The 25294-nt window shown below is 45.9% G+C and overlaps 1 protein-coding gene across 2 annotated transcripts in view; it reads left to right on the top strand.

The window, feature by feature from the left end:
- Positions 1–7738: 7738 nt before the first annotated feature.
- The window catches only part of ADPGK (ADP dependent glucokinase), a 28307-nt gene continuing 10751 nt past the window's right edge, over positions 7739–25294 (top strand). For both annotated transcript variants that reach the window (XM_074965881.1, XM_074965882.1), the window contains exons 1-4: positions 7739–7938; positions 19386–19611; positions 21691–21753; positions 23184–23304. In XM_074965881.1, the coding sequence (XP_074821982.1) occupies positions 7739–7938; positions 19386–19611; positions 21691–21753; positions 23184–23304 (610 nt within the window). The remainder of the gene's footprint in view (positions 7939–19385; positions 19612–21690; positions 21754–23183; positions 23305–25294) is intronic.

Here is a 25294-nt window from a genome sequence, read left to right on the forward strand (position 1 = left end):
ATGGGGAATAGGTGGAAATGAGATCAGGGCTCACCTCTCCCCTTTGCACTCTTTATACCACTTCAGTACTAGGACTGAAGAGCTGAGGTCTCCTATACCATGGACAGTTTTGGGATCAGGGAATTGCAAATGTTTCCAAAGCATCTCGTTCCCTTAGCTGCACCCAGTACTTGCTTGGCCACCTTCTGTGAGCCTGTGATCAGAAAGGCAAGCTCAAAGTAAGACCTTTAAATGTTCAACACTGGTAAAAGCATGCCAGCTCAGAGTGGCTAAGAACCGTGTGCTGTGCCTGTACTTACTGGTTATAGTGGAGGATTCAATCCCAGAGATTTAGGATGGAGGTGATGGAGGTTAACAACAAAAATAATCAACTCAATGGTTTCATACATCTCCTTTCCTCCCCATGTGGGGCAAAAGGCTGTATTTTAAGTTGTCCAAAGTCTGTAAAAGGTAACCGGTCATGTTTTGCCTCTTACATAAAATTGTGCAAATGAACAAAAATTGAGACAGACTGGTACAAACTGGATGTATTCAAGCTAAAAAACATGATTAGGGTCTTTATGGTTCCACTGAAAGTTTGAAATTTCTGCCATCTTCCCATCCCTGCTGCATCCCCTCCTCTTATTCTTTCTCTTTCCTCTGGCTTGCTCAGCTGTCTAATATGTATCTAGCTTAGCTGGCTAAGACAAATCCACCTTTTGCAAACCTTCTGTGAGCCTGTGATCAGAAAGGCAAGCTCAGAGAAAGGCCTTTAAACGCTCAACAGCGGTAAAAGTGTGCCAGCTCTGAGTGGCTAAAAACTATGTGCTGTGCCTGTAATTTCCCACAGCTAGTTTGCAAGCAAAGAGGAAAATGTATCTTTTGTCTGTTCCCTACTACACTCTTTTCTCCCATTTTGTGTGAGCTTGTCGGAACTGGCTCAGCCACCTTCAATAACTCAAGACCATCTAAACTGGCTTTCTCTTTTTTATTTCCTCCGCCAACGAGAACAGTTAATACCATCAAAACTGTCAATGAGAGGGGTTTCATATAAAAGAATAACTACACAGAAGGGACTAGGGGAAATTGTTAAAATGGAGTTTTTATTTAACTTTTTAAGTTTCACATGCATTAACTCTTCCCCCCCCCCCATCTCTTTCTGCATGTTTAAGAAAAGGTTATGGTCGTTCTTACAATGGGGTAAGCTATTGCTAACATGTCACACAATGTTGAATCCCAACTTTGTAATGTTTGTAAAAGTAAACAAGGTTTTTATTAACATTTTATCTCTTCTTGGGCCTGAGCCACACTTCTTCATCAATCCAACCCACATTTATACACCCCCAACCCAATACAAAAATACATGGAAAGCCAGATGGCTCAGGGGGTTGGGAATAAGGGACAGACTTTCACTTCTAAACTGACTGTTTCACCTCTCATTTGGTAGCTTGAATCAATCTCAGCCCTGTTCTGGCTTGAAGTTTGGCTCCTTAAGTGAAATGACTTTGCAGGGGCAAGTGTGTTGTAGTTTTGTTTTTGTTTTGTATTTTTGCAGGCAGGAGTCAATATCATAAAACTAACTGTTCAGTTGTCTCTAACTGGTAGTATCATTAGTGGTGGAATGGGCCATAGAGACTGAACTCCAGTTGTCCCTAGAGGTGGTTCCCAAAGAACATGGTTTGAAAGCTGCCTGTGTGGTACTTGTTCTGTGGGGAAAGAGAAGACTTTAGTTTCCACGGCTGACAATCCAGCACATTTCAGGAGCACCAGATTTAAAAAATAATCTTCCCAAATTGGGATTCTGGCTAACCACCCATCTAATGTCATAATGTAGGAAATCTGTCTCAGGTGAAATAGTGCTAACAATGAAATCCCAGAACTGTACCAATATAATGAGTTGCAACTGTCTTATGGGCATGTCTCCTTATGATGTTCTATGGCAGGGCTATAAATAAACATGCTTCCCCAGGTTGAAACGTGATTGCACTGAATGGTTTTAGCAGGTATTTCTGTGATACTCACATAGCAGGGAACAACGGGTTGAATTGGAGGACCCTCCCCACCTTATATGAACTCCTGTAATGCTGATGCCTCCTCACAATGTACACTTATCACTGAGGGAACATGGATACCAGCAACTGATTGGCCCTGAAGACCAGATGCTGCAATGAGACAAACTTGAGTCAGTGTGAAGTAAAGGAAACAGCTACAAGCATGGCTGCGGGCTTTTTTTGTTTAGAACAGGACTAGGGTTCAATCATCAGTGGGAATGCTGGAGTCCAAAGTGTTTGTGGCACTTGGAATGTGACCACTGATCAGAGAAGGTGGGAGTAACAGTCATGCAATGGTTGTGCCACCAGCCAGGGGCCAGCTTCATGAACAAACTATGGGGAATGTGTACAAACAGCAACACTGCTCATGACAACACAGCACATGGAAAAGAAGAGCCCCCATTTTCATCTTTTGTACACAGATGACTCTACAAATTACACCCATTACGAATTACACAGGCTTTCAGTGAATAGTAAATTATAATAACTTGTACTCTCAAATTTCACGTCTCTTCATGTCTTCCATCCCCAACCTCGCTGACATTGTCACATGTGGGCAGAAGAAGGAGAGAGGGAGGGGAGATGTGCTACTGCTATACAAGAAGCATGTAAAATTAAGGGGTTTAAGAATTTTTATTTGATTTTTATCCATTTAAATTTTCACAATTATGGGAAATTATGGGGGGGGGGTTCATATAATTACTTAATGACAATAGACGTTGAGATTCAAAAAATTAAAGCTTCATAACTGTTAAAATACAAATTGCTAGCATCATGTCAAATCATACAAAGGAAATATCCATAAATCAAACTCTAAGATCTCAAGCAGCATTTTTCTTACTTTGCCTATCTATAAATTTTGGTCATCAATGGAAATATATTTTCATTGGTTTGTGTGTATACAGTGAAATTGGCATTTACCTATGTAAGCAGAGTCTGAATGAGCTCTCCCCTGACATCAAGTGATGGATGAGCTGTGGAGGAGGACTTCAAGGAGGTGATCTCGTTTGCATAGGCACACCCACCTTGCCTAGGCACTCAGCATGATTGGCTGCTTGCCCAAATGGTCACTTTTGGCTGGTGTGGGATCCCCAGTCTCCTGCTTATTGGGGCAGGACTAGGGTTGTTATCCTTGTTGAATGAATTGAGGGCAGCAGAACGTACTTGGCATTTCCCAATTGAGGGACTCACCCTCAACTAAATGGCACTCACTAGGCAGGGGACAGGCGTTCCAAAGCCCAGTGAGTAGAAACAGGTATTTCAATGTGTTTGGTGATGTGGAGGCTTTCTAAAGGCTGTAGGTAGTACTTAATCCTTTCTTTATCTGCTGTATAATAACAGAGTTAATTGAGAGTTTTGTTACATACTACAGAGCTGAAATCAATGATACCTAGGTCTAAGTATTAATGCTGCTTTGGGGTAGTGTCTCTGATTTCAGAGATTACCCAGGGTGCACCAGCAGTGAGGCTCCTGCACTAACAGCTGAAATCACTGAGAGTTGTGTTAAGTGGCGGGCCCTGAAGACAATTTGGTAAGCAGCCAGCAGGGCGGTTGGTAGAGAGGTGCAGTGAGTGGCCAGCAGTGTGGCTGGTGGAGGGTGTGGCAATTGGTCAGCAGGGCGGCTGATAGAGAGGGCCAGAGCAGTAGGGTTGCCAACTTTCTACTTGCACAAAACTAAACACCCTGGTGCCGCCCCCTGCCCTGCCCCTTCTCTGAGGCCTTGCTCCCTCCATCTCCCTTCCCTCTGTCGCTTACCTCCCCACCCTAACTCACTCGCTCATTTTCACTGGGCTGGCTCAGGGGGCTGGGGTGTGTGAGGGGGTGAGGGCTCCAGCTGGGGCCAGAAATGAGTTCAGAGTGTAGGAGGGGTCTCCAGGCTGAGAGAGTGGGTTGGGATGCAAGAGGGGGTGAGGGCTCTGGCTGGGGGTGCAGGTTCTGGGGTGGGTCAAGGGATGAGGGGTTTCAGGTGCAGGAGGGGGCTCTGGGCTAGGGCAGGGGGTTGGGGTGTGTGTGTGAGGGCTCTGGTTGGGGGTGCAGACTATGGGGTGGGGCTGGAGATGAGGGGTTTGAGGGTGTAGGAGGGTGCTCCAGGCTGGGACTGAGAGGTTTGGAGGGTGGAAGGGGTATCAGGGCTGGGGCAGAGTGACGGGGCTGGGGCATGATGCGGGAGAGTGAGGGCTCTGGCTGGGGGTGCGGGTTCTGGGGTGGGGCCAGGGATGAGGGGTTTCAGGTGCAGGAGGGGGCTCTGGGCTAGGGCAGGGAGTTGGGGTGTGTGTGAGGGCTCTGGCTGGGGGTGCGGGCTCCGGGATGGGGCTGGGAATGAGGGGTTTGGGGTTCAAGTGGGTGCTCTGGGCTGGGATTGAGGGGTTCGTGGGTGGAAGGGGGATCAGGGCTGGGGCATGGGGTTGGTGTGCGGGGGGAGTGAGGGCTCTGGCTAGCAGTGCAGGCTCTGGGGTGGGGCTGGGGATGAGGGGTTTGGGGTGCAGGAGGGTGCTCTAGGCTGGGATTGAGGGGTTCAGAGGGCAGGAGAGGGATCAGGGCTGGAGCAGGGGTGCAGGCTCTGGGCGGTGCTTACCTCAAGCAGCTCCTGGAGGCAGCTGGCATGTCCCTCCTCCAGCTCCTACATGGAGGGGCTGCCAGGCGGCTCTGCACGCTGCCCCATCCGCAAACGCTGCTCCCACACCTCCCATTGGCCACGGTTCCTGGCCAATGGGAGTTGCGGGGGCGGCACTTCGGGCAGGGGTTGCATGCGGAGCCCCCTGGCTACCCCTACGCGTAGGACCCGGATGGGGGACATGCCAGTTGCTTCCTGGGAGCCATGGGGCGCAGAGGCTAGCAGGGAGGCTGCCAGCCCTGCTGTGTGGCGCCGCCAACCGGACAGTCAATGGCCCGGTCAGGGGTGCTGACCACAGCTGCCAGGATCCATTTTCAACCAGGTGTTCTGGTCGAAAACCGGACACCTGGTCACCCTACAGAGCAGAGTCCCGCAGAGATGGGCGGCAGCAAGCGAGTGCCCAAGCAGCGGCGCATGTAAGGTGCCTCCTTACTCCTCCCTCCACCCAGGTGGGAGGTGAACTTTGCAGATGCACCTCTGAACTCTGGGTCTGCACTGTCCAAGGACAACAACTGTGAGTAGGGTGCAGAGAAGGGACGGACATGTTAAAGTGACTTTTGGGTTGCAGGACTTAAGAACCTGAAGGGTGGGTCTTTTGCTCATAGTTTATGTTTATGAGCCCTGGTTGCAGTGTTTCCCCAAATTAATGCTGGGTTACTTCCCTCCTTTTATTAAATAATACACTCAGACTCTGTGCTTGCAAGAGCGGAAGTATTGCCTCTTAAGACATGTCTATACTTACCTCCGGAGCGATCGATCCAGCACGGGTCGATTTATCACGTCTTCATTAGATGCGATAAATCGACAGCCGTGCACTCTCCTGTCGACTCCAGTACTCCACTGGAGCAAGAAGCGTAGGCGGAGTCGACGGGGGAGCATCAGCAGTTGACCTACTGCAGTTAAGACATTGCAGTAAATAGCTCTAAGTATGTCAACTTCAGCTATGCTATTTTTGTAGCTGAAGCTGTGTAACTTGGACCAACTTAGCTCGCCCCTCCCCTCCCCTCAGTGTAGTCCAGGCCTTAGAGGCTCCCAGAGGGTGGTGTGTAATTGTCCCAGAGGGGGTGGGGGCTCAAGCTGGTTTTGTGTTGTATTGTTGAAGAGGAACTGCTAGATACTGAACCTGGCCCTTGTTGCTGCCAACTCTGACTGGCAGAAGGGTTACACCTATATTTACCAGTAAAAAAATAGTCTTTCCAAGCCTAGGTATAACTTCCTCTCTTCCACACACTAGCCAGCCACTGACAGTCGCCCACTTGCAATTTGTCATCACAAGTATCAAATTAGTCCATGTTTTTTACATTTCCCATCATTTCTGACATGACTTGTGAATTTTGCCCTTTGTTACAACAGCCACTTCTTGGTAAAAACACACAAATTATTCTTAAATCTATTTTTAAGCCAGTCTCATGACTTTGGGGGGTTGGACTCATGATCTTTGCAGGTGTGCAGTTGGTTATCATGTGAATGAGTGGTTTGGGGTGGGCAGGGGTTCACTGTGGTTTGAGGCATTGTGGCCTGCCCTGATGCCCATGAGACATTACACAAGAGCACACAAGACTAGCCCTAGACCAAATGGCACCAGGTGAGGAGTGTCTCTGGCACCCCCTCGCCATTTGTTAAACTTTTGAGTACGTTGTTTTTTATTGCATTTGTATCCCATTTCACGACTTTGATGCATGATTTGCACGTGTGATTTATCCCTGTCATATAAGATGATAAATTTGCATGCTAGCATCTGTAAATATGTATTTAGTCATGCCACATATAAGCAAATAAAAAAATTCGTTTTCTCTAAGCTCATAGAAACTTATTCGTAAAATTAAAAACTGAAATGTACTAACATCAAGAAACTGAACTGTGCACCAACTTTGGGTGGATCAGAATTACTACTACAATAAGTGATAGCCTGAGACTGTTAACCTTAGTCCTTCCGTTCAAAGGTCGCTTTTCTCACCTTTGTCCTTGCGAACTGAAGCACAGCATAGATAGGTTTCAGAGTAACAGCCGTGTTAGTCTGTATTTGCAAAAAGAAAAGGAGTACTTGTGGTCTCTAAGGTGCCACAAGTACTCCTTTTCTTACAGCATCGATAGTGGTTTAATGGATATCTCTGTCATCTCATTAAATATGTCCTTTATTATTTGCTACTTATACTCTTCAAATCTTAAAACACAAGTACACTTTCATAATTACACAATAAAACAAAGTTCACAATACTGCAGCTGCGCGTGAGTCATCTCACGTCATTCTTTAAATCTCATTGACTGACTGGCACAGCAACCCGAGCCTGGCACCCTCCCAAACCTGGCACCCCACGTGGTCACCTGCCCCTAAAGCCAGCCCCCGGGGCACAGAGCCAGGCTGCTACTAGAGGCCTGATCCATGTGCACGTCTTGGACTGTCCCTCATCTCCAAAGGAGATTTCTCCGCGGCCCCCCTGGTGGTACATTCTTGTTCCCCCTCTCTCTAGTCCCCTATTGGTACCAGCAGGAGAGTGGGGTGGGAGGAAGTTTTGTTTCATGGTCCCTGTGTGTATATAATGTCTTCTGCAATTTCCACGATATGCTATGCATCCGATGAAGTGAGCTGTAGCTCACGAAAGCTCATGCTCAAATAAACTGGTTAGTCTCTAAGGTGCCACAAGTACTCCTTTTCTTTTTTCTTTTTATTGGTACATGCACGCTGGTTGCCGTATTCCGCGGCCACTGCCGTATTCTGGATGCGCGGGTGCGCAGCCGGAGGCCCTCTGGGGTGACTGGGAAGTTACGTACATACCGGTGGGACGGGTTGCGCTGTTTCTATAGAGCTGGTCGCTATTCCCTAAACTGTTTAAGGCAGGTCGGGGCGCGTGCCGGAGTGGCGTTACGGAAATAGCGTAGGGAGGCCCCGCTGGCCGTCCATTGATTCCTGCTCCTAGGACGTGGCGAGTCCCAGGCAGAGTCGCCTGAACGAGAAGGCAGGTCGCCGCCTGAGGAGACGCCGGGCAGCTGGGCTGGGGCCAGACCCGCCTGCCGGGGGCCGCCGCGCCCCGAGCCGGACAGCTAGAGCCCCCGACCCCGGCCGCTGCCCCCGGGCCAGGCTCGGGACCCCGCCATGTGGCCCCGGGCGGTGTGCGTGGCCCTGCTGGCCCTGGCCGCGGGCTACCTCTTCGTGCGGGAGCCGGAGCTGCCCGGCGCGGCGCTGCGCTACCTGGCCGGCCGCCTGTGGGCCGAGCCGGCCGAGAGCAGCATGGCGGCGGCCTGGGAGGCGCTCATCACCCGGCCCGCCCGGCCGTGGAGCCGAGTGGCCGTGGGGTGAGTCACGCCGGACGGCGCGGTTCCCTTCCCGGGCTGAGTCCTGAGCTGGGCCCCGGTCCCTGGGGCTGGGCCCTGCCGGCGTCACCCCGCACCTAGTGCCGCGCCCCCCGGTGCCCAGCTGTTGACGGCAGGGCCGTGGTCGGGGCTAGCGCCGAGGCGGAGACGCTCTTGCCGGAAGCCGGGGCGACGTGCCGGGCGAGCTTTGCCCATGAGGGCAGAGCCCTGCCGCCGGACTCTCGCGGGGAGCCAGCCCAGAGGCCAGGCAGCCGCTGTGAAACAGACGCAGGGCTGCTGCGTCGTGTCCTAGTTTGTGCTTTGTCAGCGTGTGGGGCCTATTTCCTCTATCACCGCTCACAGCTGCTGCGTTGCAGGACTGTAGACCTGTTAAGAGGTTATCTCAAAATGCAAGATAAAAGTAGAAAATAAAGCTAGAAGTGACACTGGGACCAGTGTCCATCCCTGGGGAGTACTGTATTAGAAAGTAAATGTGAAGGGCATAGGGTATAACATTTATAATCAGGATTCTCCTGATTATGGGTGTTTTTTTGGAGAGCTTTGTTGAATTTGTTTGTCAGAAGTGAAAGTTGTTTGTTTTCATCCTGATCTCAGAAATTTACATCAGTATTAAACTCTGCACAAGAGATCTGAAAGGGAATAGACAAGTAGGCTGTAACTCTTGGTCAGGTGTGTTGGCAGAGCTGTGTGAGAGGCCAAGACTGTACAGAGTAGTGTCTTTCTGCTTTTAGAGACCACTTGTGCAGAAAGCTTCATGGCTTTTCTATTTTTGATCATATTTGAGAGTATATCTTGGGTATAGTGCAGGCGGATAAGCCATCGGTTTACTTTCCTGTAAAAGGATTATAAAAGTCACAGGACTACTGAGAGATCATTAGATAAAAGGATCTGTAGAATCATATTTATCAGGGGTTGAAAACCCCTCTCGCTGAAAGTGAGTGCAAAACTTGGACATATTAGTGGGCTGAATGGCTGGCTGGGGAGCTACAGGCTCATTCCCTGGAGGTAGGAGGTGAGAGCAGAGAGTAAGGAACATGTGGGGAGTAGGATGACAGAGTAGAGCTCTGAGTGGGATTTTTGTGGAAGCAGGAAGGAAAGAAGTTCAGAGATGGAGGTAGAGAACTTGGTGTAGAGCAGGAAAAAGGAAAATAAGGGATGGAGGGAGAAAGCAAAAGGAAATGGATAAAGATGCAAGAAAATTCAAGAAAACTCCCTGCTAATAAAGACAAGAGAGGGTATAACAACTACAGAGTATTAAATTATGTTTAAATTAGGGCTGTCAAGTGATTAATGGTGCAATTAATCAAGATTTAAAACAATAATAGAATACCATTTATTTAAATATTTTTGGATGTTTTTTACATTTTCAAATATTGATTTCAATTATAACAATACAAAATGTACAGTGCTCATGTTATTTTTTATTACAAATATTTGCACTGTAAAAAACAAAATAGTATTTTTCAATTCACTTAAGTACTGTAATGCAATCTCTTTACCATGAAAGTTGAACGTACAAATGTAGAATTATTTTTGAATGCAGTTATTTTTTGTAAATAAAATATAAAACTGTAGAGCCTACAAGTCCACTCAGTCCTATTTCTTGTTCAGCCAGTTGCTCAGACAAACAAGTCTGTTTACATTTGCAGGAGATAATGTGGCCCACTTCTTGTTCACAGCGTCACTGAAATTAACAGGTGTTTACATGGCACTTTTGTAGCCAACCTCGCAAGATATTTACATGCCAGATGCGCTGAAGATTCGTATGCCCCTTCGTGCTTCAACCACTATTCCAGAGGACGTGTCCATGCTGATGATGGGTTCTGCTCAACAACAATCCAAAGTAGTGCGGACCAAATGCATATTCATTTTCATCATCTGAGTCAGACGCCACTAGCAGAAGGTTGATTTTCTTTTTTGGTGGTTCGGGTTCTGTAGTTTCCGCATCTGTGTGTTGTTCTTCTGAAAGCATGCTCCACACCTCATCCCTCTCAGATTTTGGAAGGCACTTCAGATTCTTAAATCTTGGGTCGAGTGCTGTAGCTATCTTTAGAAATCTCACTTTGGTACTTCCTTTGCATTTTGTCAAATCTGCAGTGAAAGTGTTCTTAAAATGAACAACATGTGCCAAGTCATCATCTGAGACTACTATAACATGAAATATATGGCAGAATGCGGGTAAAATAAAGCCGGAGACATACAATTCTCCCCCTAGGAGTTCAGTCACAAATTTAATTAACGCCCTATTTTTTCAATGAGTGTCATCAGCATGGAAGCATGTCCTCTGGAATGGTGGCTGAAACATGAAGGGGCATACGAATGTTTAGCATATCTGGCATGTAAATACTGTACCTATCAATGCCGGCTGCAAAAGTTACATGCAAATGCCTGTTCTCACTTTCTGGTGACATTGTAAATGCAATGGGAAGCTGTATCTCCCCTAAATGTAAACAAACTTGTTCATCTGAGCAATTGGCTGAACGAGAAGTAGGACTGAGTGGACTTGTAGGCTCTAAAGTTTCGCATAGTTTTGTTTGAGTGCAGTTATATAACAAAAAAAATTTCTACATTTGTAAGTTGCACTTTCACAATAAAGAGATTGCACTATTGTACTTATGAGGTGAATTAAAAATACTGTTATTTTTACAGAGCAAATATTTGTAATAAAAATATAAAGTGAGTAGTATACACTTTGTATTCTGTGTTGTAATTGAAATCAATATATTTGAAATCATCCAAAAATATTTAATAAATTTCAATTGGTATTCTATTGTTTAACAATGAGATTAAAACTGCGATGAATCGTGATTAATTTTTTTCAGTTAATCACATGAGTTATCTGCGATTAATTGACAGCTCTAGTTTAAATAATCAAGTTAAAAGCTCACTGTACAGTATGTGTTTGACTCACCAGACCATGAACCCCCTTGTTGCTGGGTGTGGCATAGCATACTGTCCTCCTTAGGCACCCCCTGTTGACAGATGCTTTGGCCACATAGTGGTTAGCTTCTTCATGTGACTCAGCCCTTTGGCCTGGTCACACAGAGTCCCACCCCTTCTGGGGTATACCAGTAGTCCAGCAAACAGTAGTCCATTCACCTTGTGTTGGGCCTTTAGTCCAACTGTGGACTCACTAGTCCTTACCCCATATACAAAACAGAGTTTTAGTAGTCCATACCCCTTGTCAGTGTTTTTCTGCTCCACCTTCCTCAGAGGGCTGGTAGAGGATCCCAGGTCTTCTCTCTCCCCTGGATTCCAGTCTAGGGACCCTTTAATAAGCGATCAAAGCCAGACAAAATAGATTCCCTTGCTGGCTCCCTGGATCACTTCCTATCTTAGGCTTTTGTCAGAGCCTCTTCCAGGGCTCCGAGTGTATCAGCTCCACTGTAAGCTTCTTCCACAGGCTCACTGCAGAGCTTCTTAGTACTTTATTCCACCTAGCTGGTTCTGCTGCTGCTGGAGAGTTTTTACTCCCCTAGAAGGGCAGGCCCTGGCTCCACAGAGCCCTTTCAGACCTCCACCACCATCAGTACAGAGAATTCTTGGCAGACTCACTTCCCTTCCCAACTACCTGGGGCTTCCTGTTCCTGGCCAGCCTGTCTGCCTTTCAGGAGGCTCTGTATGCTAGCAGTCCAACTCAGCTTCATGATTGTAGCCAGCCTTCTATCACTGAGAGCCAGCAACCTGCTGTCCTTCTCATCACCCAGCTGGGTTGTTCAGCTCTTTTAACTCCTCCCTCCAGGCTTGATACCTACTGGAGGTGTAGCAGCAGGGTGATGAGGCTGATTGAGCCCACAGGCTCTCATTAACTCCTTCCAGAAATCAATAGGTGGGTTTGGTATGCCCCATCAGACTGACTGATGAAGTTGCAACTCAGGGCTTGTCTACCCTAGCGCTTTAAAGCACTCAGACTTGTTGGCTCGGGGTGTTAAAAATCACCACCCTGACCGCAGCAAGTCTGAGCGCTTTAAAGCGCTAGTGTAGACAGGCTCTGAGCGCTGGGAGTCGTGCTCCCAGCGCTCTGAGCTAATCTCCTCATGGAGGTGGATTACCAGGAGCGCTGGGAGAGTTTCCAGTGTATCCATGTCCCAAATCAATACTTGATTCTACTTCCTTTACATTTCAGGGCATGACAGCACAATTAGACCTTGGCTAGTTGACTAATCCTCAAGTGTGAAGTAATTTCTTTTCTAACCCTAAATTATTATTTTGTGGCTGGTGTTAAAACAGTTGGTCAGGGTATAGCTTGGTGATTTGAAATTGTATCAGAATGAAACTTTTCACAACGATGCAGATAGTCCCTAAAAAATAGTAAAATAGTTGACGTTGACAAATACAGTGTGAGGTTATTTTTGGTGTCTGATTTTTTTTTTTTTTTGCCATGCTTAGAGTGGAAGAAAACATCATTTTATAAACCACTTAGTTCTCAGTTTGAGTCTGCTTTAAAGAGGCTGATCTATTGATGCACACACTGAACACCTGTGGCCTCAAAATTTAATAGTGCTCAGACTATACAGAGGCATTAATGTTAAGGGAGTACATTAACAGCATGGAGGGTGTGGCAGAGAAATGGGGGGGGAGGCAGAAGGAAGATATCTGGAAAATTATTAGAGGTGTAGGAGCAGCTCTCACTTCAAACAACATAACTGGTTCATGTCCTTATTGCATTGTTAATGGTATAGTAAAACACCAGGCTGCTGACCTTTGCTCCGGTGGCTTTGACGTAGAAATGTTGGTTGATCTTATTGTTTCTTCATTTCCACCCCCCCATTATGTGTGAGGACTGTAGCTTCTATCGTATATAAGCTCATTGCAGGATACAGAGGAAAGGTTTCTGATAGTTCACAAAGTATTTCAGCTCATACTCTGAGAACTCGCCAGGCCTTTAATGTCCTTTAGTTTGTGTCTTGCTGCATTCACTTGTGGGCAGTGCAAATCAGGCAAGAAAGGTCACTGAGATGGCGCAGTGCTTAGTGAGTCTGCCTACCACTTTTATCCTTCTCATTCTTGACTGAAAGTGCATGTGTAGGAGCTCAGGTATCCAGGTAATTAGGGCCATGTAAGAACATAGTGTAAACTGGATGTGCTGCACTAGCTGTGTGGATGGCTAGAATTTCTGGTATGGGGAAATGATGTGATTGAAAGCTGCGTTCAGAGAGATGCTAGTATAGTAATTGTTGAACTTGCCCCAGTAATTATGTCCTTCCTTGGTATCTGAGAAATGCTGACAAACATAATGAATAAAAATGTTCACATAAACATTCCTTAAAATATGCCAGTGATCTATGCAAGGCTCTTCTCAAGGGCTGGAACCATCGTGGGGGAAGAATGTGTGTTCCCTCAGCCCAACAACCCATTCTGGCCAGTCAGAGGTGTAACACTGATCATGCTGGCAGCTGTCTGGAGAAGTGGGCACTGTGTTGTGTAGTTTTTTGTTTTCCGTATTTTTCCAGGCCTTTGAGATGAAGCTGGGCAACGGGGGCAGGAGAACCTCAAACAAATGGGAAAGAGTGAAAAAAAAAACAAAACCTAAGGTTGTGGGGCTGGTAGAGGAGTCAACAGAACCAAAAGTTCAGGAGAGAGACCTTGGGGAATGGGAAGCAAATTGTTTAATTTTAGGGTGGAGATTGTATTTGCATGACTTTCAGTTAATAATCAGTTTAATGGTACTTCTCCAGTTCCCTTTAAACCTCCCCCCACCCCCCATTCCCTTGAAAAGTGTGACCATGGGTGCATCTGGATTTTTCTGTTTCACCTTCCCCACCCTATAGAAAACAACGAAAAACAAATCCCAGAGTGGCAACTATCCTTGAATTTGGGTGTTAATCTTTGGTGGTACCATGCACTGTCTCACCAAGAGTGACAGATTTGTAACTACGAATCTTATGGTTGTCTACACTTAAAATGCTACAACAGCACAGCTGCACTGCTGTAGTGCTTCAGTGTTGACACTTTCTATGCCAATGGGAGGGAATTCTTCTGTTGACTGAGTGCTCTCTACACGGGGACTTAGGCCTTGTCTACACTGCCACTTTACAGCTCTGCAACTTTCTCGCTCAGGGGTGTGAAAAAACACCCCCCATAGCGCTGCAAGTTTCAGTGCTGTAAAGTGCCAGTGTAGACAGTGCACCACCGCTGGGAGCTACTCCCCTTGTGGAGGTGGTTTTTTTATAGCGCTGGGAGAGCTCTCTCCCACCGCTGGTGCCGCAACTACGCAGCCATGTTAAAGCACTGCCGCATTAAGTCGGTGGAGTGCATCCACAATACCGAGGCTAGTGTCGACTTTCGGAGCGTTGCACTGTGGGTAGCTATCCGACAGTTCCCGCAGTCTCCACCGTCCACTGGAATTCTGGGTTGAGCGCCTAATGCCTGATGGGGCAAAAACATTGTCGCAAGTGATTTTGGGTACATGTCGTCAGTCGCCCCTCCCTCCATGAAAGCAACAGCAGACAATCGTTTTGCGCCTTTTTTCAGTGCGGGTGCCATACTGCTTTCAGCAGATGGTGCAGTAGGACTGCTAACTGTCGTCATCAAACAACCACTTCCGCTGTCACTCTGCTCTCCTGCTCTGGTAGCAGACAGTGCAGTAGGTCGGAAAAACTGGTCTTCTGACCACCGCATCTGCTGCCACTCTGCTCTCCTGGTGGTCTTGCAGGTCCTCTATCTGACCGTCGTCATCCGCTGCTTCTGCTGCAACTCTGCTCTCCTGCTCTTGTCTCGCCATACCACGGTAAGCGTGCGGCCTGCTCAGCTGTTGTGTCCTGGCAGCAGACAGTGCAATAGGTGTGCAAAACTGGTCATCCAACCTCCGCTTCCGCTGCAACTCTGCTCTCCTGCTGTCCTGCCGCTGCCATACCATGACAAGCATGGAGCCCACTCAGATCACCAAGGCAGTTATGAGCATTGTAAACACCTTGTGCATTATCATGAAGTATATGCCGAACCAGAACCTGCAAAAGGAGGCAATGGCAGCGTGGTGACGAGAGTGATGAGGACATGGACACAGACTTCTCTCAAAGCACGGGCCCTGACAATTTGGACATCATGGTGGTAATGGGGCAGGTTCATGCCGTGGAATGCCAATTCTGGGCCTGGGAAACAAGCACAAACTGGTGGGACCGCATAGTGTTGCAGGTCTGGGATGATTCCCGGTGGCTGCGAAACTTTCGCATGCGTAAGGGAACTTTCATGGAACTTTGTGACTTTGTTTTCCCCTGCCCTGAAGTGCAAGAATACCAAGATGAGAGCAGCCCTCACAGTTCAGAAGTGAGTGGCGAGAGCCCTCTGGAAGGTTGCAACACCAGACAGCTACCGGTCAGTCGGGAATCAATTTGGAGTGGGCAAATCTACTGTGGGGGCTGCTGTGATCCAAGTAGCCAATGCAATCACTGAGCTGCTGCTATTAAGGTTAGTGACTCTGGAAAATGTGCAAGTCATAGTGGATGGGATTCCCTAACTGTGGTGGGGCAATAGACGGAACGCATATCCCTATCTTGGGACCAGAGGACCAAGGCAGCCAGTACATACACCGAAAGGGGTACTTTTCAGTGGTGGTGCAAGCACTGGTGGATCACAAAGGATGTTTCACCAACATCAACATGGGATGGCCGTGAAAGGTAGATGACCCTCGCATCTTCAGGAACTCTGGTCTATCTGAAGAGCTGCAACAAGGGACTTACTTTCTAGACCAGAAAATAACCGTTGGGGATGTTGAAATGCCTGTAGTTATCCTTGGGGACCCAGCCTACCCCTTAATGCCATGGCTCATGAAGCCATACACAGGCATCCTTGACAGTAGTCAGGAGCTGTTCAACTGTAGGCTGAGCAAGTGCAGAATGGTGGTAGAATGTGCATTTGGACATTTAAAAGGGCGCTGGCGCAGTTTACTGACTTGGTTAGACCTCAGCGAAACCAATATTCCCATTGTTATTACTGCTTGCTGTGTGCTCCACAATATCTGTGAGAGTAAGGGGGAGACAATTATGGTGGGGTGGGAGGTTGAGGCAAATCGCCTGGCTGCTGATTATGCACAGCCAGACACCAGGGCAGTTAGAAGAGCACGGCAGGGTGTGCTGTGCATTAGGGAAGCTTTGAAAACCAGTTTCATGGCTGGCCAGGCTACGGTGTCACAGTTCTGTTTGTTTCTCCTTGATGAAAACCCACCCCCTTGGTTCACTCTACTTCGCTGTAAGTCAACCACCCTCCCCTCCCCTCCCCTCCCCCCTTCGATCACCACTTGCAGAGGCAATAAAGTCATTGTTGTTTCAAATTCATGCATTCTTTATTAATTCGTCACACAAATAGGGGGATAACTGCCAAGGTAGCCCGGGAGGGGTGGGGAAGGAGGGAAGCACCGGGTGGGGTGGGGAAGGAGGGAAGGACAAGGCCACATTGCACTTCAAAACTTATTGAATGCTAGCCGTCTGTTGCTTGGGCAGTCCTCTGGGGTGAAGTGGTTGGGTGCTCGGAGCCCCCGCCCCCGTGTTCTTGGGCATCTGGGTGAGGAGGCTATGGAACTTGGGGAGGAGGGCGGTTGGTTACACAGGGGCTGCAGTGGCGGTCTGTGCCTTTCCTGCACCTCAACCATACGCCGGAGCATATCAGTTTGATCCTCCAGTAGCCTCAGCACTGCATTGTGCCTCCTCTCATCATGCTGCCGCCACCTCTCCTGTTGCTTCAGCCATCTATCCTCTCGCACGTCCTTCCTGTCCTTGCGTTCATTTTGTGCTTTCCTGGACTCTGACGTCTGCCTCTATGCATTCTGCTGGGCTCTTTCAGTGCGGGAGGACTGCATGAGCTCAGAGAACATTTCATTGCGAGTGCATTTTTTTTCACCTTCTTATCTGTGCTAGCCTCTGGGGTGGAGATGATAGTGGCAGCATTGAAACATTTGCAGCTGAGGGAGGAAAAAAGGGAGAGTAGTATTTAAAAAGACACATTGGCCATTTAAAACGAGGGGCTGATGTTTTCGGGTTAAGGTTGTAGCACAAACCCAACTACACCCCCCCCCCCCCGCACCACACACACCCAATTCTCTGGGATGATCGCTTCACCCCTCCCCCCACCACGTGGCTAACAGCGGAGGTGATTTCTTTTCAGCCACAGGCAAATAGCCCAGCAGGAACGGCCACCTCTGAATGTCCCCTTAATAAAATTCCCCTATTTCAACCAGGTGACCATGAATGATACCACTCTCCTGAAGATAACACAGAGAGATAAAGAACAGATCTTGCTTGAATGCCAGCAAACACCAGGATCATACGCTGCTATGCTTTCTTATGCAATGATTCCAGACTACATGCTACTGGCCTGCCATGGTAAAGTGTCCTACCATGGAGGACGGAATAAGGCTACCCTCCCCAGAAACCTTTTGCAAAGGCTTTGGGAGTACCTCCAGGAGAGCTTCATTGAGATGTCCCTGGAGGATTTCCGCTCCATCCCCAGACATGTTAACAGACTTTTCCAGTAGGTGTACTGGCCGCGAATGCATTCCAAGTCTTCAGGGCAAATTAATCATTAAACACGCTTGCTTTTAAACCGTGTATTATATTTACAAAGGTACACTCACCAGAGGTGCCTTTTCTGCCTTCAAGGTCCTGGAGCCCGAGTTGGGAGGGTACTGTCTCCAGGGTGATCAACAGTTCCTGGCTGTCGGGGAGAATGGTTTCTCCACTTGCCTGGTATGCGCTATTTTCAACCACCTCCTCCTCCTCCTCCTCCTCATGCCCAAAATCCTCATCCCTGTGGCGTGAGACTCCCTTGCAGGAGTCCACGAACAGGGGTGGGGTAGTTGTAGGGGCACCCCTTAGAATTGTGTGCAGCTCATCATAGAAGCGGCATGTCTGCAGGTCTGACCCTGAGCGGGCATTTGTCTCTGTTTTTTTTGGTAGGCTTGCCTGAGCTCCGTAAGTTTCATGTGGCACTGCTGCAGGTCCCTGTTATAGCCTCTGTCCTTCATGCCCTTGAAGATTTTTTTTCAAATATTTTGGCATTTCGTCTTTTGGAACAGAGTTCTGATAGCACGGATTCTTCTCTCCATACAGTGATCAGGTCCAGTATCTCCCATTCAGTCCATGCTGGTGCTCTTTTGCAATTCTGGGACCCCATAGTCACCTCTGCTGATGAGGTCTGCACGGTCACCTGTGCTGATCAGCTTGCCACGCTGGCCAAACAGGAGATGAAATTCAAAAGTTCGCGGGGCTTTTCCTTCTACCTGGCCAGTGCATCGGAGTTGAGAGTGCTGTCCAGTGGAGCTCTCTAGGATAGCTCCCAGCGGCCAATACCGTCAAATTGCGTCCACGCTACCCCAGATTCGATCCAGCGATGTCGATTTAAGCGCTGATCCCCTCGGGAAGGAGTACAGAAATTGATTTTAAGAGCCCACTAAGTCGACAAAAATGGCTTCGTCGTGTGGACGGGTATAGGGTTAAATCGATCTAATGCTGCTAAATTCGACCTAAACTCGTAGTATAGACCAGGGCTGGGTGTTACTGCTGATCTCCTGAGCCATCTAGTCCCCCTTACAGATGTATTTTGGAATACTCATTTTTAAAATGAAGGTTTTGTATTTTTAGGTATGAGTATACATAAGTATAAGCACTGTTACTGATTCTGTTCAGGCTCTTGCACCATCATCGCCACAGTATCAGAGTGTCTTTTAGAACGGCAGAATTCTCTGGGACTATAAACAAGTGCCTACTCCATGCTTATATGTCAGACATTTTGCATACGTATGCTCGTCCATCTGTATGCACCATTGAGATCTTCATATCCCAAATAGATTTTCTCACGTGTAGCAGAGAGTTGACTGACTTCTTTGGGGGTTGGAACGGTGAGCAAATATAAAATGGTAAAACCAGGGTCAGAATGGAAGACGAGTGTCCTCAACACTCCTGAGAAGTAAGAAACATTCCTTTATTCCACACTGGAATGTGATAAAGAGGGAAAGTCTTTATCAGACAGAACCCAGTTCCAATCCAGTCCAGTCTTGATTCTTTTCCCACCCTGCATCCATTAGCAGGTAATAAGCGCTGCTATTTTGCCCATTTTGTGTTTCACGCCTGTGTGAGGATTGAATAAAATACACAACATGGCATTATTAGAGGCAACAGCTTTGTTGCACACAAGTACCTAAAACAAGGAGTGTTACTCCAGTCCCTGTTTTAATTTGAACACAGAGTTGAAAATCTGTCCCTAGTCCACAGTCTTTTAGTTGAATAAAAATGGGTCAAAAGCAGGCCATTTTGTCAGTTAAAGCAATGCTTGATGCATTTCTTGAAGCTGCTTGTAAAATTCTCCGGAATCCGAGTGCTAACAAATTCAATAAGCCAAAACACAGCAACTTTCTCCCAAAACTTTTAGAAGTCCCCCCCAAGTCTTTCTTTCTCTGTTTTCCCAGCTCACTTTTCCTTTCTGTCCTCTTTCCCCAGAGTCAATGCCTGTGTAGATGTAATCCTCTCCGGTGTGAAGCTGTTGCAGGCACTTGGTCTTGATCCTGGGGACGGGAAAGATCATGCTGTCTTGAATTCCAGGAAGGACCTGAAAGAAGCCTTCATCCATTTCATGCAGAAGGGGGCAGCTGCTGAGCGCTTCTTCAGTGATGCGGAGACCTTCAATCACATTGCACGAGCAGCCTCAGAGTACCCTGGGGCACAGGTGTGTTCTCTATTTTAGGGCTAGTCTGAGAAGACTTATCCTTTGTACATTGACAAATTGTATAGCAGCTTTCATGGCCCTTTTCATCCTTCAAAATGGTAGTGCAAGATGTTCAGGAAACAGAAGTTTACACTGCTGCTTTACTATATTAGTTGGGTTTAAAAAAACTTGATCACTTTATGTGAAGCTGCTGAGAATCTAAACACTCTGCTAATGTACAAATTCTTCCTTTGAAAATGTAATTCTTCTCTAACTCTGCCTATCTGGTCGGATCCTAAATCGCAGAATGTTGAGTTGTCTTTTCTTTCTGCACATCCCAGCCTGCCAAAATCTGCATAGCATATACTTTGGCTCTGATAGTTTAAATGGCATTCACAAGAATGCTGTTGAATATAACCTAGGCAACAAATGAAATGTCTGTTTTATGACAGAGGGGCAAGGCTGATACCACAAAGAAGGCTCTAACTGTTTTAAATGGTGCAGGTGGTGAGGGGGTGGATCCAAGAATAAAGAACTGAAAACATTTCCATAAATGTCAGAAGCTCCACGATATAAGGCTTGGAAATGCACATCTCTCTGGCATTAGAGCTAAAGAGAGGAGGCAGTCTTTGTAAAACACCCGTCTCCTAGTTGGTTCATCTGCTCTGATGTACATTAAGACTTCTGGAGTTTTTTGCCATGTGTCCATTTGGCACTTAGTGTTAAGGTAGATAATTTCTGCAGATTGTTTATGTAGAGTTTTACAAATGCTCTTCCGAGCCAGGAAAAGCTTTGAATTCTTTTGCAGCTGACTTCTTATTCTAGGTTTCCATGGTCTTCTGACCTTTTTGCAACTTTGTCTTTCTGTTGCCTGTTTTGCACCTTGACTTTCGTGCCCAGGGTTTGATTTGTAACTGAAGTTTTCCTTTGTCATCACTCCCTCTTTCCCTTCTGTTTTTCATTTTCTGTCACTCCTTTAAATTGTTAACTCCAGTCAAATGCATTACATTCTCCAATCTTTCCCAACCATTGTTTGAACACTATTGTGATACCATGGGTAGTACATATTGTTCCGGTCTAGCACGAGCTGTGAAACCCAGAGCACCATTTTGGATTTGCTCATCTCAAGAAGCTTTACAGGCTTTGCTCCCTATATATAGAGTCTATCGAGCATAGGTAGCAGGCTCAGGAATGTTCAGATGGAGTCCAAGTAGAAGCCAAGCTGTTTGTCTCCATAGGGCCCATTTGTGTGGAGGGAGTTGATGGGTTCACTAGACTTTCAAGTGATCCTTTATCTAGATGGTTCAATCCTCTTTATTTCATTTTCCTCTAGTCTCTGGCTTTCCACCTGTTTTTCTCTTAAAACTAGTTCTCATAATTCCTATAGCTTTTGATGAACTCCCCGATTTCTACACTGCAAGGTGGGGAGAAGTTGATGATAAAAAACAAGCTCATATTGTGGTTTTGGTGCTTTGTGGATCTGGTTTTGTACATGTTCACAGTGACTGGATTATGAATTTCACAACTTTTGTCTTGTGGTGCCAGTGGTAATAAATTTATCTGAAGAGCTCCATATCTAGCAAAATGGTATCAGTAGAAACAGTTAATCACAATAGCTCAGTAAATCTTGCTTTATTTTTCAATTACTTGGAATTCTGGCACCAGCTTGGCTTATGATGTCTGTCAGAGTTTCTCTCATTTGTGTACATTGGCCTTGAGCTCGATAAATCTTTTTTATATCTTAAAATGATTCTTTGCACAGCTCACTAATAAGGACAGAACATACCCCCTTCCCCCAAATAAAAATAACAAATTAAATGGACAGCATTTGGGAATGCTTAGGGGGTGAACAAATTGAAATGTATAGTTCAGTGGTCTATCAGAAGGCTAATACTGGCTAAATAACAACATCCAGGGACAAAAATTGTTAAATTGGAGAAAACTGTGTTGGACAGTGAACTGTGGAATTATTCTGACGCAGTCCCATCAAAGCACATGGTTAACTTCATTTGTTCTGACAAAGTTATTGCAGATATGTAGAACTCCATCTATAAAACTGTTAATAAAAAGGATTACATTCATATGCTTTATCTCTTACAGCTCTATGTGGGAGGAAATGCTGCCCTAATTGGTCAGAAACTTGCAACAAATCCAGACCTGAAGGTAAGTGTCTCAAAAACTTGGTTTTATTTAATTTTTGTAATCAGGCTCCAAACCACTTGTAAGTATGTTCTGGGGATCACACCACTAGATTATGTTCCTTAGTGGAAGCCGAGTCTGACCCAGAACAACTGCTTGTTACGCTACACAGAGAGGAAATGTATCTGGTTTGTAAGCTTCTCTATATCCAGTATATTTTGTCTTAATTATAACATTGTTTTTGCTGCATCCCATGAGTTAGTCTTTCTGTCACCACTGATTATATATTGATGTGATCTTTAATAGACCAAATATGCATGATTGGGTGGTCTTGGTCCTCCTTTAATTTCTGCTATCCTGTATGAAATTCGAGAACTCTTTATGGTGCAGTGAGTGGGAGTCAGATTGTTTGTCTGAAACAAATTCACCCATGGGTGTATTTGATGGCTCTCGGTATGGTACTGTGGAGCAACTGCCACACTTCCTGTTTTAATCCTGTGATGCCTGAAGGTGGGGTTTCCATACAATACAAAATACAGATATTCATTCTAGGCAATATTGTTTCATATAGAAATTTAGCTATATTAATAAGCAAATCAAGTCACTGGGTGAATGTACTAGCAATTCACCATGGTTTCAAGTCTCATCTAAGGAAACACTTCAACTTTAGAAGGTATTTCTAATAGGCATTTTTTCTTGTCACAGTTATTGCACAGTTTAGTAGTCTTTGGAGAGTGCCCCTCCCCCACCCTCTTTCTTAGCCCTGGTCTACACTGAGGGGGGGAATTGATCTAAGTTAAGCAACTTCAGCTACGTGAATAACATAGCTGAAGTCAATGTACTTAGAGTGACTTACTGTGGTGTCTTCACCGCGGTGAGTTGATTGCTGCCGCTCCCCCGTCGATTCTGCCTGCGCCTCTCATGGCGCTGGAGTACAGGAGTCGATGGGAGAGCGCTCGGGAGTCAATTTATCGCGTCTAGACTAGACACGATAAATCGATCCCTTCTGGATTGATCACTGCCTGCGATCAGAGGGGTAGTGAAGACCATACCCCTAGACTGTATTGGAATATTAAGGGTGCTGCAAGTAGGAACAGATGTGCGTTATTGGAATAGTCTTGAGAAGCTTGTACAGCAATTGATCATCAGCCCCTCACTTTCATGGCTACCAGTTTCATTATTCAAATCTTCAAAAAAATATATTAAAAAATTAAAAAACAAGCCTTGAGAAAGTATAGTGCACTGTGTGCATACATGCCCCTCCTGCCCTCCACCATTACTGCTAACCAGACAGGTGAGTCAATCTGGGAGCCGTCCATGGAGTGACTTTATTATCTTCAGAAAAATATGAAGAGTGCTACTTAACACAAGTACAGAGAAGATGCTTGCAGATTTTGCTCATCAAGGACATGCCACTGCATCCTTATTTAGATTGTGTTTTGTTTTGTTTCTAGATCCTTCTTTGTGGTCCAGTTGGTCCTAAACTCCATGAACTACTTGATGATAATGTAATTGTCCCACCAGAATCTATGCAGGAAACAGATGAATTCCACCTTATCTTGGAGTATCAAGCAGGTACTTTGAATATTGCACCACATTGAACATTAAAGGGGTAAAAGACTTATTAGGTCTAGTTCATTGCCAAATATTTTCCACTGCCGCCCAATCAAGGATTTCCAGAGGTTTGTTTGACTCATCAACTCAAAAAAACAACTTAAAAAAAACCCCACCCCCGCCAAAACTCTGTGTAGCTGTTTCATTAATCTTTGGGATTTCTTTCTGGTGTAAATTCAACCCCAGATATACAGATTCCAGAATTGGAGTGGTGGTGACAAGAGGAGAGAACCAAACTGTAAAATGAGCTAGAGTAGAGAAGGCAAGGAAAAATGGTCCCATTCTAAAAGTCCTACTGTACACTGAGGAAATGGTGGGAATGGAACCATATTCATTGCATCAAAGCAGGCGAGTCATCTTGTCTTTTCATACTATCTTAATTTTATCTTTTCATACAATCAAGTTCTACATCTGCTATAAGATGATTTCCTTATTAAATAGTTCACATAGAGCATGAAAACCACTGCAGTAACCGTACCTTTCCCGTTGCATGGTGATCCCCCATAAATTGGAAGATTGTATTTAGTCATTTGGGAGACCTCTGAGGAAAACCTGGCCATGGCAGTAAGTAGCACGGACGATTCACTAAGTGGCACTGTGTCCCTGAACCAGATGCCCCAGAGTCATGCCTTGGGCACTGTGTTCCTAGAGAGTGCCATCTTTGGAATGCAGTGTAAGACCAAACTATTGACCCTTTGTGGTCACTATATCATCTGGTAAATATGCTGATCAGATCCTAACCTGGAGGAATTACATCTTGCCTCTTAAACTTCCACCTATGGTTTCATAGCTATTCTTCACTTTCCTTCCTAAAACCTGTTGTGTATTTTTGCTGATTCAGAATAGCTGCCATAGTCCATTCCTAATGTTGTTGCATCAGATCCCGCTGTAGTCTATAAATTGTTTTAGGATCTTTCTGGATGAAGGGGGCTATGCAAAGAATACTTGATTGCACCTAGTTATTAACGTTATCTGTTCTCATTATGTTTTCCTCCCTTTCTAGCTCTTTGTATATCCCAGTAGTAAGTCTGTATTGGTAGGTGATGGCCACTTGCATAGAACCGGACATCTAGCTACTGTGAATGGGTCTTCTGACAGAGGAGATCACCAATCCAGAGCTTCCTTACTTGTCTTTTAGATTGTCTTTAGCTTTGGAAATATTTTCAGGAACTAATGCTGTACCATAGCCTGTCAGATTTAGCCGTAATGAAAAATATACTGGCATAAACCTGCCTCTCAAGTTGAAGTGGCTTTGGCTTTACAGTAGTAGATCTGACTTAGAAGTCTGTTGTAGGACACCAATTTACAGGTGAAATGATTGTCCTGGTTTTTACCATACTTTCAGAGATTTAAAAAAACAAAACCTGTGCACTGTGGTGGTGAAGTGTCAAGGTGATAGATACCTTATTCAAAACTCAAAGCTTTTTCTGGTTTTATAATTTATTTTTAAGCTTTCTGCACGTCACTAAACTTAAGAACTGTGTAAATTATCAGGATTAGCAGCTGTCAGTGTCGGAGCTAATCTGTTAGCTCCATCCGTTCTGTGAGCGGTGGTAGCCTGCTAGGTGAACAAACATCTTAAACTGTTTTGAAACTCTCTTTTCGTTTGAACTGTGGTCCCTACAAATGCTGTATCCTGCTCCAGTGCTGCAGTATTGCTATCCTATCAGATTTCACCATGAGCTATGTACTTCTGTTTGCTGTAAGCTGAGGAATGTAAATAGTCTCACCATTGCCCTAAAACAGTATTAGCTTAGAAGGTTTGATTAGAAGTGTGTATCCTAAGCAATGTCTATGGCTATAATTACAAAACACCTGGACTTCTATGTTAACATTAAAATAGACTGATAGCCTTCCCTAAATTCAAAAAGAGGCACCATATAGTCTGAACTCTTTCTGCAGGTGGCTAACTGTAACCCAAGGACTAAGAATATTTGGCTTTCTTTTGCAT

This window comes from Natator depressus, chromosome 10 (assembly GCF_965152275.1).
Source record: "Natator depressus isolate rNatDep1 chromosome 10, rNatDep2.hap1, whole genome shotgun sequence".
NCBI classification, from domain to species: domain Eukaryota; kingdom Metazoa; phylum Chordata; order Testudines; family Cheloniidae; genus Natator; species Natator depressus.